This window comes from Amblyomma mixtum, chromosome 8 (assembly GCF_055824585.1).
Source record: "Amblyomma mixtum isolate Tamu chromosome 8, ASM5582458v1, whole genome shotgun sequence".
Classification (NCBI taxonomy): Eukaryota; Metazoa; Arthropoda; class Arachnida; order Ixodida; family Ixodidae; genus Amblyomma; species Amblyomma mixtum.
In genome coordinates, this window is record NC_143019.1 from 147535419 (window position 1) to 147550803 (window position 15385).

A 15385-nucleotide genomic window follows, 5' to 3' on the forward strand; every position below is an offset into this window, starting at 1 on the left:
ATGTTCGGCAAGTTAAAATCACCATCGAGTATTATATACGTTGTTTGTAAGCGTAACAGTATATTGCTCAACTCAAACAGAGGTTGGGGACTGCTAGAACCCGGTGATCTGTAAAATGAACCAACTGCAAGAGAGGTGCCATTTTTTAGAACTTTGCACCACACTGTTTCACAGGATTCGGTTTCAAAGTCTATCGGCATGCTAAGGATACTGTCATGGATAAGAACAAATACACCACCGCCGTGCACGTTGCGGTCTTGTCTATAAACAACATAATTGCGCGGAAAGATTTCATTGTCATTGTTTGTATCGTCCAGCCAAGATTCCGTTCCAAAGACAATATGCGGCTTCGATGATTCCAGGAGTGAAGCGAATTCTATCGTTTTATTTTTTAGACTGCGACAATTTACTGTTATAGACACTAGGTCATGAGCATCAGTGATTGTTATTTTGTTGGAGGGCGCATTCTGTAGTGGCTACAAAGCAAATAGATCCACAGTGTCTGTTTGGCTGTTGTATATAAAAGTTTGGTTGCGCATTTTCAACTTATTGAAGTTAATCTTGAATTCGCCGCCACGTTTCTGAGCAAACTGAAATAGTTTTTGCCTATCAAGTCGTACTTTCCTTGAATAGTCCTCACTTAGTGCAAAATCTGTCCCTTTTAGCTTTGAGGCCACCGACAGCACCCGTTGTTTGTCTTTAAGTGATAAGAATTTTACAATCAGTGGTCTCTGTTTCATTTGGGAAAAATTACCAATTCTGTTCGCCCTTTCAGCGACTTCAGGGCCAAATGTGACGTTCAGTTGTTGTGAGCAGAAAGAAATCGCTTTCTGTTCCGAGTCAGCCCAAGATTCATTCAAGGTATCCTGAATCCCATAGAAGATAAAAATGTTCCATGTACATCGATTTTCCAAATCATCTTGGCAGTCCTGCAGTTTGCTACACGTGACAGCAAGATCTGAAGAAAGTTTCTTCGCGTCGTCCTTCATAGGAAGCACGCATCCTTCCATAGAATCAATTTTTTCTGCTAATTGCAGCAACGTTTGCTCCAGAACTTGCTGTTCAGTACGAATGATTCGAATTTCTTCGAGAATTTCAGACTGTGTTTGCTGCATTGACGGTATTGTCATAATCACATCGAACATCTGTTTTCCTAGTTGAGCTGACAGGGGTCCAGGATTTTGTTCAATATCCCCTGAAAGCAGTAATAGCCTGCGAATAGTACGCGTGCATGACAGACACTGCATAATCGTCAAGAAAACAGTGGATGGTGAGTTAGGATCTGGCACCAGTTTTCTAAATGGTCTACCGCTAACAGGACGATAAAAATAACCAACCTGAAGAAAGACCAAGCATGAATCTCTGGCCGCCATATCGGTGCCAGATCCTAAACTGGGCGTTCGTTGCAGCTGCTTATGTAGACATGCGGTGAAGTGTAGTGTCCCAGGTTGCCAGCAGAGGAGATGATAGCTGAAGGGCGACGGCAGTGCAGCCACATTGAGCGGTGAGCGGTAGTCCCAGTATAACGGAAAGGCCGGGCAGAATTCATCCGAAATGCAAACGCGACCGCAACACGTTGACGTTTGCGTCGATCCAAAACCAGAAAGAGCCACCGTCATCTGCACAAGCTGAAGAAAGACTGCTGGCATCCCGCTGGCAGATAATTAGTCTCTGAGCCTTACCATCATCCCATGCTGCGCGGTGCCCAACCGCATTGATCATCGCCACAGTTGGCATTGGAACATGTGGCGCTCTTACTTCGTACATCACGGGAAGGGAACCCCCTTCCTTCCCGCAGACAATATCGACGTTGGTGGTAACCAGCGTACTGCACTGGCTGACAGCCGGAGGCACCTGCCTATGTTAACCACCCCCCTCTTTAAAGGGGCTCTGAGGGTTCAGTGAATGAAATGGAATGGCCTGAGGAGGTTGTCTCCTCAGCCCTGCCATCTTCTGTTCAAAATGCCTTGGGGTGACTTCTGTTGAACTATTTGTCGCCATTGTGCATTTTGTCTTGCTTTAACGCTCCCAGGTGCAGTGTACTTTACGAGGGACTCATCTGCTCAACATCTTGCACTTAGCTGACTGGGCACTGTTTAGACAAAAGGCCTGAGTGTAGACAGACTTAACGAACTCTTCACAAACTATTATTTTCGCTGCGCACCAAGCTATTCCTCAGTCCTCTGGAGTGGTAAAATGGGATCACAAATACAAAAGAATCTAAAGATGCAAAAAAGTAAACAAAACCTGGGGCATTTTTCGTAGATATCCAACACAAGAGAATTTCATCCATTTTAAAAAGGCGAGAGCAGAAGCTCGATATGTTCGTTGTAGTGCCGAAAAATCTTCATGGAGAAATTACGTGTCATCGATAAATAGCTCAATCACGTCGAAACAAATGTGGGAAAAATTAGAAAGTTAAATGGCAGCTGCTCTCTGTTTGCAAGTTTCACAGCCCCCAGTATACAGACAAATAAATATAGAACAGGCAGACATTTTTATACTGCTGTGGCACCACAGGGACAGAGTGATCTACCACCCAATTCTCAACCCTTTTGAGACATTTTTAGCGAATATTTTTCTGCAGTTTCCAGTTCATCACGCTACACAAACATTGCTGAAGCACAGCAGAGAAGCCAAGACTGCTGACAAGTGGCAGCACAAATGAACCTTATAATGATTTAATTACGCTTCAAGAAATCCTTCCAGTACTTTCTGCTGGTAAACAGACTGCTCCCGGGCCCAGATGAAATACATTATCAAATGCTAGCCAAAACAAACCTGCCGTGGAGGCACTTTTAAGTTTTTCTAACAAGGTTTGGGCATCAGGGAGAATACCCGAAGCCTGAAAAAAAGCTATTATTGTGCCGTTTCTTAAACCTAGTTCGTTATGTGAATGCCATCAATTAACATCTGTGAAAAATTTTGTTTGCTTATGCTTTATATAATTAGGGGAGGAGTTCTCAAGTTTTGTTTTTCAAAAATTCGGCGCACTTTTTTTGGGGTTGATTTTAGGACGCCACTTTAGTTTTTTTTTCACAACTATCACTTTCTGCATATGAATTTTTAGTTTTTTCTGTGAAATATATGGTGTTGCTATGCGGTCAAAAGTGATATTAGTTTACATTAATTTTTTTGCTATAAGCCAGCTGTTCATGTAGCAGTGTGTACCACATAAATGGCCGTCGTAAGAGCTGTCTTTGCAGAACAAAGTTGTACACTGGTAACAGAAAGGAAAAATGGCGAAGAGTAAGTGATTGGACCGTGGGACAAAAAATGAACAACATGATAAACTATGACATAATGGCTGCCCCGAGCACTCTATCCCGCACCTGCGCAGCATGACCCACCGAAGAGAACACCACTCGCGATGAAACGCAGTGGAGGTGAATGAAGAGTGTTGGGGCCACACCAGGAGCCGAGGGTGTGCAGGTCGGAGGTCGATTTCGATGACCACTGCCAGGAGGGCGAGATGTTACTGGGGCGGCAGGATGAGGGCCACGAAGGTTAGCTCAGCAGTAGGCGCCCAGCACTAGCTGCGACAGAATGTCCTCTTTGCCCCGAGAGTGTGTACGGTGCACTGTGAGCTAAATGGGAGGAGGAGGACCCAGTGCTCAGCCTGCTGAGGCAGCCGTAGACACTTTTTTATGCATTGACGGTTGCAGTACGAAAACCTGCTTAACCAAGTGGCTGCCCCAAGCCGGTGAGGAGACCGCGCTACACTTACAGTTGCTAAGGGCCTTCGTATCTGACTTAGCCTCATGACTCAGTCACTGTAATAAATTAAGATACCTTTGTCTTTCCTGGTTCCAGCACTTTTTCACTTTTTTAATTTTCTGCCCTGACATACTGTAACTGGCACTAAATGGTCAGTTAGTTGTGACGTGCATGCCAGAAGTACTCATTTTTTCGGTGAAAACTGAATTCAAAAAGGAATGTGGCATACTCTTATTGGTGTTGTTCAGTTTGAACCAAAAAGGCCCCACTCTTACACAAACCTCCAAAAATGTTTTGAGAAAAACGCCACTCAAGTCACCCGAGTTTCTTTTCCTCACTGCATTGAGTTTTTGCAAGTGTCTGAAGCAGAGAGAATGCGTCAAGGCACACCCACTTTTCCAGTCAACATGACAAAGAAAAAGGGCAAAAAATTATTTTTGAAATTGCGAATACCCTGAAAGATAAAGAAATTTCTATCACATGATCCCAAAATCTCAATTTAATTTTTTGACATATTTGTCTCACCCCACCTTAAGGGGAGTGATGCAGGTTTCAGAGTTGAAGTTTTAATTTTTTCTTCTACAGTATCGAAATTTGGCACGCCTATTGGACAGTGCATTTAATGCTTAAATGTGAATCTCTAGTGTCCTTGAGATTATGAATTTTTATGTGCTTTATTGCTGTATCAAACTTGCAGGAAGCCTAGCGTGACAGCCAAACGCTCTACAAGTGGCAACAGTCACTGTAGCTGGGCATCATCCTTCGTGTCTGCACTCACTCTTCACTTTCACCCAAAGGATGCAGTGACATTCTCCAAATGTTCGTGCGTGCATAATGCACTCATTGGGGAGATCAGTGAAGGATTGAAGAAATGAGAAAGTAATTCAGAATTATGGTTAAGGCAAGTTGGTACATCATCATATATAAGTAAAACAGCGCCTTGTGCTGTGTTGTTCTTCCTTGTCCCGCCGTGTCTAGCGCTGTTTTACTTGCAGAGATGTAGGACCGTCACTGCGTAAAGAAATTATAAAGGAACACAATGCAACAAACCACGTGCAAATCCGTGAAGCGAGTCGGTTCAAAAAAGATTTGAGGGAACTGACAACATTATGTACAGCGCGAAAAACGAAGACAGGGGAAGAAACACGCAAACAAACAAGCGCTGACTATCAACTGAAATTTTATTAGGAAAAACTCGTGCTTATAAAGGCTTCAACCCAGCACGCGCAGGCGCACAAAGCATGAAACGCAACAAAAACAACACAAACAGCAAACCAAACCACACGTGCGCATTAGCCTCATTGCACTGCAGCAGTACTCTCAGGATAGTCCAGTTCTACCTGGTGTAACGCCACCGAAGGCTTTGCAACGCATGGAATGCGCGATGTGGCGATCAGATACGCCTCCACTATTTCCTGGCACTTCTGATTCCTGTGCCTGAAGACATCGGCACGCCCCAAATCAGGAACACACGCGCTATCATTTTCTTTACTGCAGTCACGGCAATTAGATGAAGCGGCAGATGCCCCCAGCGACCTCTCGTGCTCTCTCAGGCGGACGTTGAGGCACCTTCCAGTCTGCCCATAATAAATTTTCTCACGCGATATTGCCACGTATCATTGTAGTGTTTGTTCGTTCACGCTCAAGGCTGCAGGAAAGGGCTGTTATCATTTTTGTTCGTGACGCGAGAAGCGACCGGACTAATCTCGATTGTTCACAGCCATGAACAGCTACATCTACGTGTTTCTAGATTACTCTAGATGATCTCGGCCTGTTATCTCGAAGTTTCCTTGCCGGCTTTAAATTGAACGATGCCGCGAGCAGTGGGCATTCGTAGTTCGACGACCGCCGAGCACGCCTGTTGCTTACGCCGCCGAGTGATTCAGTTCTTTTGAGGGCGCAAGTCAGCCCAAATAAAGAGCTTCGTTTACAAGTCTTTCTGGTGTCTTCCTGACCGCTGGACTGCCGTCACTACAACGTGACATCTGGTGGAGGTGCTGGGTAGCCTTCCATGTACCGGACACCCCCAGCAAGTCGCGACGCCAGCCCTTCGAGCCATTCACCGCAGGACCTGAGTCCAGTCCACCGCGCAAGCCGACGTCTGCTAGGAGACGCACCTGAGTTCGGGATTCTGCCTGACCCTACCCGGAAATGAAAGCCAGCAGGAACGTCCACCATGAGCTTGCCCCAGCCGACGGCTCCAATCATTCTTCACCAGCCCCGGGTGCCACCAACCTTCGACGCTTCGCCTGGCGCCGACCCCGAAGAATGGCTGGAACAGTTCGACCGTGTGGCTGCCTTCAACAACTGGGATGATGCTACGAAGCTTAGGTACGTCTTCTTTGCCTTGGAGGGACCAGCAAAAGTCTGGTTTGAGAATGAGGAAGCTAACCTCACGAACTGGGAAACCTTCAAGGAGCAGCTTCTAAAGACCTTCACGAACGTTGTGCGAAAGGAGAGAGCCCAGCAGCTGCTACAGTCTCGCATACAACACCCAAACGAGACCGTTGCTGTGTACACTGAGGAAATGAAGCGTCTCTTCCGGCGTGCCGACGCAAACATGAAGGAAGAAGAAAATGTAAGGTTGCTCATGCGAGGAGTTAAAGAGCAACTCTTTGCCGGCCTCGTCCGCAACCCACCGAAAACTGTCGCGGAATTTGTAGAAGAGGCATCCACGATGGAAAAAACTCTGGATGCCCGAGCCCGCCAGTATGACCGCCAGCAGCGCATTTTCTCAGCAAGCTGCCTGGACACCGCTAACAGCAATGACCTGCGGGATGTTATACGTCAAGTTGTGCGAGAGGAGCTCCGACGATTGCTGCCAACGGGAACGCAGCCGCAAATTTCATCGCTCACTGACGTCATCCGGGACGAGGTTCAACAGGCCTTGGGTGTGACGCCGACACCCACGCAGCCTCTGCAGCCCCCAGCCATGACTTACGCCGCAGCTGTGCGCCGTCCTGCCCCTATCGCCCTCAAGCCCCTATCCCAAGCCCCTATCGCCCTCAGCCAGCTGCGTTGGACCGCCGCCCACTCGCCCCAACCCGCCCGTCCTACGAGCGACGCGCGCAGCCGAGGAAATGCGACGAGTGGAGAACTCCCGACCAGCGCCGCCCACTATGCTTCCACTGTGGCGAAGCCGGTCACGTCCTCCGGCACTGCCCATACAGAAGACTGGGCATCCGAGGGTTCTCTTACGACGCTCCACGACCCCGACCCGGCCAGCGACCAGCCGAAATTGAGGAATTTTTGCGTCGGGAAGAATGCTCACCACCCAGCCACCTATCACGTTCCCCGTCGCCTTCGTCTCCGCGCTTCGTATCTCCGAGCCGAGGCTACGCTGTGCGTGGACGCTCCCCCAGCCCCCGAAGGTTAAACTGAATAAAGCAGCCTCTGGAGGTGAGGTTGCTTCTAAGCGCAAGGACAAAGATCCTCCACCGACGATAAGTTATCCTCCACCGACGACACCTCCGACGACACCTCCGACCACGCCTCCGACGACAACTTCGACGACACCTCCGACGACACCTCCGACCACGCCTCCGACGACAACTTCGACGACAACTTCGACGACAACTTCGACGACAACTTCGACGACAACTTCGACGACAACTTCGACGACAACTTCGACGACAACTTCGGTGACAACACCGACGACGACGACGACGCGACCAGACTTGACGCCTTTACCGCTGCCCATAGAAGTAACGTCGGAGTACGCCCACCGCAGCCTCACTACCCGATGAAGCCGAGATTGTACACCGAAGACCACGTGTAGCACGAAAACGCGAACAAGTGACCTTGAAGTTACGGTCGACGGTCACGCGGTTACTGCCTTGGTCGACACGGGAGCTGACTACTCAGTCATGAGCGGGCCATTCGCTGTTCGACTCAGGAAAGTGACAACAATTTGGGATGGCCCGTTGATCCGCACCGCAGGTGGTAACCTGATTACGCCGTCAGGACGCTGCACCGCGAGAGTTACTGTAAATGGGAGAACCTATGCTACAACCTTCCTGGTCCTACAGCAATGCTCGCGAGACGTGATTTTGGGAATGGACTTCCTGAATGAACATCGGGCGATCATCGACCTTCGATCTAAGTCGATCAAGCTTTCCACGGAGAATGCCATACCTGCTGCGACGAACGCAACTCATCACGTTGCCTTAAACGTCCTCGACGAAGCATTGAGCGTGCCGCCCCGATCGAGTGTCCTCGCCTGCATAGGTACTGGAGACGTCGAAACTGCCGAAGGCGTCATCGAGGGGAACACCCAGCTACTCCTGGATCGAGGACTGGCCGTCGCAAGGGGAGTCGCCCAAATCCGAAATGGCCAAGGCCAGGTGTTGCTAACCAACTTCACCGAAGAATACCGGCATCTAAACAAAGGCATGACGATTGCTTTCCTCGACGAGCTGGCAGACTTCAGAGACGTATTTGCCCTACCCGACCAACCCGCAGAACCATCAGACCAAGGCCGTCAACCCACGTTCGACATCAACCCGGCATTACCCCGGAGCAGACAAGACCAAATACGCAGTCTTCTTCAAAGGTACAGCGATTGTTTCTCATCAGCATCGAATGTGCGACGAACCCGGCTTGCCAAGCACCGCATTGTCACAGACGAACACGCCCGACCACTGCGGCAGAGCCCCTACCGCGTATCGCCGATAGAACGCCAAGCTATCCGCAAGCAAGTAGAGGAAATGCTATGTGACGACGTCATCCAGCCATCAAGGAGCCCCTGGGCAGCACCAGTTGTCCTAGTGAAAAAGAAAGACGGCACCCTTCGCTTCTGCGTCGATTACCGCCGCCTGAACAGCATTACGAAGAAGGATGTCTACCCCCTCCCCCGCATCGACGACACACTGGATCGGCTATGCAACGCTAAGTACTTCTCATCGATGGACCTAAAGAGCGGCTACTGGCAAATTGAAGTCGACGAAAGAGATCGCGAGAAGACTGCGTTCATCACGCCAGACGGACTCTTCGAGTTCAAGGTGATGCCATTCGGCCTCTGCTCTGCCCCAGCGACGTTCCAGCGAGTAATGGATACAGTGCTCGCAGGCTTGAAGTGGCAAATTTGTCTAGTCTACTTAGATGACGTTGTTGTCTTCTCCACAAGCTTTGAAGACCACCTCAGAAGGCTTCGGACAGTGCTGGAAACAATCAAGTCTTCGGGCCTAACACTGAAACCAGAGAAGTGCCACTTCGCCTACGAGGAGCTGCTGTTCCTTGGTCACGTCGTAAGCAAGGATGGAGTTCGCCCAGACCCTCGGAAGACGGCTGCGATCGCACAGTTTCCACAGCCTAATGACAAGAAAGCTATACGCTAGGGGTGTGCGAATATTCGAAAATTTCAAATATAATTCGAATATTATATTTTTAGTATTCGTATTCGATTCGAAATCCAAGTATTCGTGTTGTTTCAAATATTCGACCTGACGCGAATATTCGTATCTAGCAGAATATTCTATTGCGAGCACCGGCGTTCATTTCGGTCCGCAAGTCCTATCCACAGAGACATAACAACATGGCGGCGCCCAGAGCAATGCGTAACGTTGGGCCATGCAGTAGCTGACTGCGCTGGTGAGCTTCTTTGTGGCTATACCTGCGAAGCTGGTATAGTCAGAACTGTGCACAAAATACCTCGCAATACCGGCCAGTTCAGTGCTATGTGAGAGGGCATTTTTTGTGGATGGAGAAGTCGTTTCAGCTAGAAGGAAACTACTTCTGCCTGACCATGTGGAGCAGTCGGTTTTCCTTCACGACAACCTTTTATGTTCATCCCAGCAACGCGCTTTTGTGCTTATGGCAAGCTAGCCTTAATCAATGCTGTGTACTAGTCATATTTTCTGATATTACCACTATTCTAAGAATAATGTTCAAGACTTTGATACTTTTTTGGCAGCCACACACACTTTTTGTGTTCATTTCATCACTGATAGTTGAACTGTTATGTTCTTGGGTGCTCAAATAATGTTTTGTAGCGGTTAAATGCGTGTGCCCTTTATTATTCGATATTCGATTCGATATTCGGAACCAAGTATTCGTATTCGATTCGTATTCGAAAAATATGATATTCGCACACCCCTACTATACGCAGATTTCTTGGATTGTGCACTTATTACCGGCGATTCGTCAAGAACTTTTCGCGCATCGCTGAGCCTTTGACCCAACTTACCAAGGCGGACGTGCCTTTTAAATGGGAAACGCCGCAAGAGGAGGCTTTCAAAGAGCTAAAGCGCCGATTACAGTCCCCTCCTGTGCTCGGGCACTTTGATGAAAACGCCGAAACCGAAATCCATACTGATGCAAGCAGTGTGGGCTTAGGAGCGGTGCTCGTTCAGAAAAATGGTGGAGAGGAAAAAGTTATTGCGTACGCTAGCCGTTCACTGTCGAAAGCCGAAGCCAACTATTCGACGACCGAGAAAGAATGTCTCGCCATTATTTGGGCCACGTCGAAATTTCGCCCCTACCTGTACGGACGACCATTCAAGGTTGTGAGCGATCACCATGCTCTGTGCTGGCTAGCCAATTTGAAAGATCCCTCCGGCCGCCTTGCCCGTTGGAGCCTGCGTCTTCAAGAATTCGACATAACTGTAGTCTACAAATCTGGCCGCAAGCATTCCGACGCAGACTGCTTGTCGCGAGCCCCCGTCGACGCAGCAAGCGAAGAAGAAGACGACGACGCTTTCTTAGGACCGGTAAGCGCCAGCAGTTTCGCGGAGCAGCAGCGCTCGGATCCTGAATTGCAAAGCCTAGTTGATTACCTGAAAGGCAAGACCGCATCGCCTCCCCGAGGGTTCAAGCGCCAACTGTCGTGCTTCGTCGTTCACAATAATGTCCTCCTGAAGAAGAACTTCGCGTCCAACAGGACAGTACATCTTCTTGTCGTGCCGAAGAATCTTAGGCAAGAAATTATGCAGGCATGTCATGATGAGCCGACTGCGGGGCATCTCGGGATTGCTCGCACGTTGCACCGCATCCAGGAGAAGTACTATTGGCCGCGGCTAGCTACCGACGTTTCCCATTATGTGAAAACGTGCCGTGAGTGTCAGCGACGCAAAACGCCTCCGATTAGACCAGCCGGACTCCTGAACCCTATACCACCTCCAACTAAGCCCTTTCAGCAAATAGGAATGGACCTCCTCGGCCCCTTTCCGACTTCATCATCAGGTAACAAATGGATCATCGTGGCCACCGACTACATGACCTGATACGCCGAAGCAAAAGCGTTGCCTAATGGTACCACAACGGAAGTCGCAAAATTTTTTGTCGAACAAATTCTCCTGCGACACGGCGCCCCCGAAGTGCTCATCACAGACAGAGGGACGGCATTTACAGCAGAGCTGACGCAAGCCATTTTAAAGTACAGCCAGACAAGCCATCGGAGGACAACTGCCTATCATCCGCAAACCAACGGACTGACAGAGCGTCTGAACAAGACCATCGCAGACATGCTCTCCATGTACATCGACGCCGAACACAAGACGTGGGACTCTATTCTGCCCTACGTGATCTTCGCCTATAATACTGCCGCCCAGGAGACAACCAGGTTTACTCCATTCCAGCTGGTATACGGCAGGAAGCCCACGACAACACTCGACGCAATGCTCCCGCACGTTTCCGACGAAGACAACCTCGACGTCGCTGCCTACCTTCATCGCGCCGAGGAAGCCCGAAGACTTGCGAGGCTTCGCATTCAAGACCAGCAGCACACCGACGCCCGACGATACAATCTGCGCCGATGAGACACGCATTACAAGCCAGGTGATCGGGTTTGGATATGGACGCCAGTTCGCCGCCGTGGATTGAGCGAAAAGTTGCTGCGACGCTACTTTGGCCCGTACAGGGTTCTCCGCCGCATCGGTGACCTCGACTATGAAGTCATCCCCGACGGCATGACAGCATCTCAGCGACGCCACCCACGCCCGGAAGTCGTACATGTCGTACGCCTGAAGCCATATTATGAACGCTAAAGGACTCGAAGTTTTCATTCTCCGTGTTTATTTTCATTTTAAAGCATCGAGACTATGCTTCTTTGGAAGGGAGGTAATGCCACGTATCATTGTAGTGTTTGTTCGTTCACGCTCAAGGCTGCAGGAAAGGGCTGTTATCATTTTTGTTCGTGACGCGAGAAGCGACCGGACTAATCTCGATTGTTCACAGCCATGAACAGCTGCATCTACGTGTTTCTAGATTACTCTAGATGATCTCGGCCTGTTATCTCGAAGTTTCCTTGCCGGCTTTAAATTGAACGATGCCGCGAGCAGTGGGCATTCGTAGTTCGACGACCGCCGAGCACGCCTGTTGCTTACGCCGCCGAGTGATTCAGTTCTTTTGAGGGCGCAAGTCAGCCCAAATAAAGAGCTTCGTTTACAAGTCTTTCTGGTGTCTTCCTGACCGCTGGACTGCCGTCACTACAACGTGACAATATGGGTATTTTGTACACAACGCCAGTGTTGCACAGCACGTATCTGTTGGCATGTCTGACAGCGCACGCTCCTGCAATGGGCCTCGACTCGTCCATTCTTTTCCTGACCGCGGCACAAATCTTGCCAACCTTATTCTCAGCAGTGAAAACCACCTGTATGCCAAACCTGCCTGCAACTTTTTTTAGACAATGGAAGACACCATGTAGATAAGGAATGGGAGCAATCTTTTTGTGACCGGAACTTTCCTGGGCTTTTTGGCGGCCCCCTTTCATTTTCACCAAGAGCCTCTCCGCCAGACGCGCGAGGCTCTGTACCGGAAAGCCAGCCTCTTTGAGCCTTGAAACCTGTGCGTAGAAACATTCCTCTACCAAGTGTGGGCAGGACTTATTCAATGATGACTCAAGGCATGACATTGCTATGCCATCTTTAATAAGCCTCGAATGACCAGACTCGTTGCTCAGAAGGGGTTTCTGAGATCGTGGTGCATATTTCCAACATTCTTGATCTTCTGTAAAGAACAGATTGATGTCCAGAAACTGTATGTGCCGACTGTCTGGCAACTCAAAGGTAAATTTCAAGCCTTGACCCTTTTCCTTAAAAAGTTTCAGCAGGTCTACTGAGGTTCTCATGTCACTCCCTTCTCTAGTGAACACCAGGTAGTTGTTTACATACCGGAACACTTTGGCCACCAGAGCATGGCTGTCTGTGTTTCGGGCTGGTTTTTGTTGTCACCGATGTCAGAACTGAATCCCAACTAAAAGGCAGTATGTTCTGACTTGGCTGCTCAGGTAGTTGATACAATCTCCCTTGAACGAAGTGGAGTCCCGAGATTTGCGACGTTTCAGAGAGCACATCGTGCATGTGGAGACTGTCGAGCTACTTTGACACTACCACGTCTTGCGAGTGCATTAAAAGAATGCTGCCTTGCTGAAAAAAAAACTGCATTGAAAAGGAGATTTTATTTGTCTAATTGTAAGCAAAAGGAACCATGGGCCATGTCATGACAGCGAGCTAAAAAAAAAATGCCTCCTGGCAGGAAAAACTTCCATTGGAAACGGAACTACAAGCGAGACGGGCAGTGTGCCAAAATGGGTGTCACCCAGCTTCCTGCACTTTTAAGTGTGGAGTTCCCAGACACCCATAGAACATGTGGGGGTAGCGGTCTCGGACTCAGAGGAGATGCCCTCGACTCAGCATGGCAAGCTCAGCGGAGACCAGCTACCAAGTGACAGGAGGTTCTTGGTCGTTTGGTGCTCAGCTTTCGCCGGTCGCAAGCCAGAGAATGGGTCGGAGCCAAAGGTTCACAAACAAAAACAAACTTTATACAGCAATGAGACGATACAGAGGATTTCACAATCGCTAGTACAAACACATACCAAGTGATTAACAAAACAATGCAACTCATGCAAAGTTACACTCGAGAGAGATTACAATGCAAATGAATTATTGCACCTAAAGGGCACTAACACAAGAGAGAGGCAAACAAGCAAAACAGTTTGTTCACCGGGCACTGCGACAGTCAGACGACCAGAGAAGAGGTCCGTGACTATGCCGTCCCGCAGACTGGCGCCTGTTGCCTCATTGGTCCGTGGCTGGGCGAGTGGTGTTCTCCTTGGTGTCGAACGGGCGCGCTTCTCGGAAGCTTAAACGACGGCTCGGACTAAACTGACAGCGCTCAACGCCCTTCTTGTATAGGCTTGGCTCGCGTCTGTTTGTTCTACGCACCAAAGTAGGCGTGCACATACACGCAGTGTCGGTCGTGCAGTCTCCTTTTTCTTCTTGCGCTGGCCCCGCGTCCTCATTGGTCAAAAGCTGGGAGTCGCCTCGAGGAGCTTCTCGTAATTTCTGGCATGGCGCCGCTGCCGACGTGCCAGTGAAGAGGAGGGGGCATGTCTTAGTGCACGCAAGGCTACGCCCTTTCTGTCAACAACTCCTAGAAACGACTCCGACGTTCTAGATAAATTGGCATCGTGGCTGACTCATTCGCTCCGGCGAGCGGCGGTGGAGGGGGCAGCCACACACACACAAGGCTATGGTCGCTCTCCAGAGGGTTTCCTTCTCCCCCGTTTTACGACCGTGCCAGCAAGATGCGTCCGAATTTTGTGGCAGTGGGTGACAGGTGGCGACTGCATGTTTGCAACTTGTTTCTTCTGTGCAGGCGGCGGCGGCGGGGGGTGGCGTGATGGAGCTGGCCCTGTGTGCGGCGGCCATCTTTGTGGTGTCGGCGGTGACGGTGCTGCTGGTCTCCCTGGTGGGCACCCGCCAGAAGACGTACGAGGAGGCCCTGGCCGAGGCCCGCCAGCGCTCCCTGGAGGAGGACGCCGCCCTCCAGCAGGCCCGGCAGCACCACAGGCAGCGGTGAGATCAGTGGGAACCAGAGGAGTTTGTTGGGGGGGGGGGGGGGGGGCTAGTTGATATGACATACAGTCGAGCCCACTTATAACAGCCCCTTTAAGGTGAACTTTCGCTGAAACGAACGAGGCCTGCACAACCGCCAAAATATATTGTCAAATTCCTGGAGCCGTAAGCTCCAGCGTGCCAGGCGTCCAGATGGGTCTCGCAAATTTGCCAGCCAGCATAGGCAGTGGTGATCGGTTACGACTTTGAATGGGCGGCCGTATAGATAAGGGCGAAACTTCATGGTGGCCCACACGACCGCCAGACATTCTTTTTCAGACGTGGAGTAATTGCTCTCGGCGCGGGAGAGAGTACGGCTAGCATAGGCGATAACCCTCTCAAGGCCCTCTTGGTGTTGAACAAGGACAGCGCCAAGACCGATGTTACTGGCGTCGGTGTGGACCTCGGTATCGGCATCTTCGTCGAAGTGCACAAGAACGGGAGGTGTTTGAAGGCACTGGCAGAGCGTAGAGAAAGCGGTCTGTTGCTCAGTGGTCCAGACAAAGGAGGTGGTATTCCTGGTGAGACGTGTCAACGGCTCGGCAATCGTGGAAAAGTTCGCAATAGAGCACCGATAGTACACACAGAGACCCAGGAAGCGCTGGACAGCTTTCTTGTCGATTGGAACGGGAAAGCGCGCGATGGCGGCAGTCTTTTCCGGGTCCGGCCGCACTCCCTCAGCGCTCACAACGTGGCCCAGAAATTTGAGCTCTTCGTAACCGAAATGACACTTCTGGGGCTTCAGGGTAAGGTCTGCCGAGCGGAGAGCATCGAGGACAGCCCGCAGGCGCTGGAGATGTTGATCAAACGTTTCCGAAAAAAACGACGTCGTC

General features: G+C 50.1%; 1 protein-coding gene across 9 annotated transcripts in view; it reads left to right on the plus strand.

The window, feature by feature from the left end:
• Nucleotides 1-15385, plus strand: part of LOC149334738 (uncharacterized) — a 148400-nt gene that overhangs the window by 10845 nt on the left and 122170 nt on the right. For all 9 annotated transcript variants that reach the window (XM_089555356.1, XM_089555357.1, XM_089555361.1 and 6 more), the window contains exon 2: nucleotides 14314-14513. In XM_089555356.1, the coding sequence (XP_089411482.1) occupies nucleotides 14338-14513 (176 nt within the window). In that variant the 5' untranslated portion in view covers nucleotides 14314-14337. The remainder of the gene's footprint in view (nucleotides 1-14313; nucleotides 14514-15385) is intronic.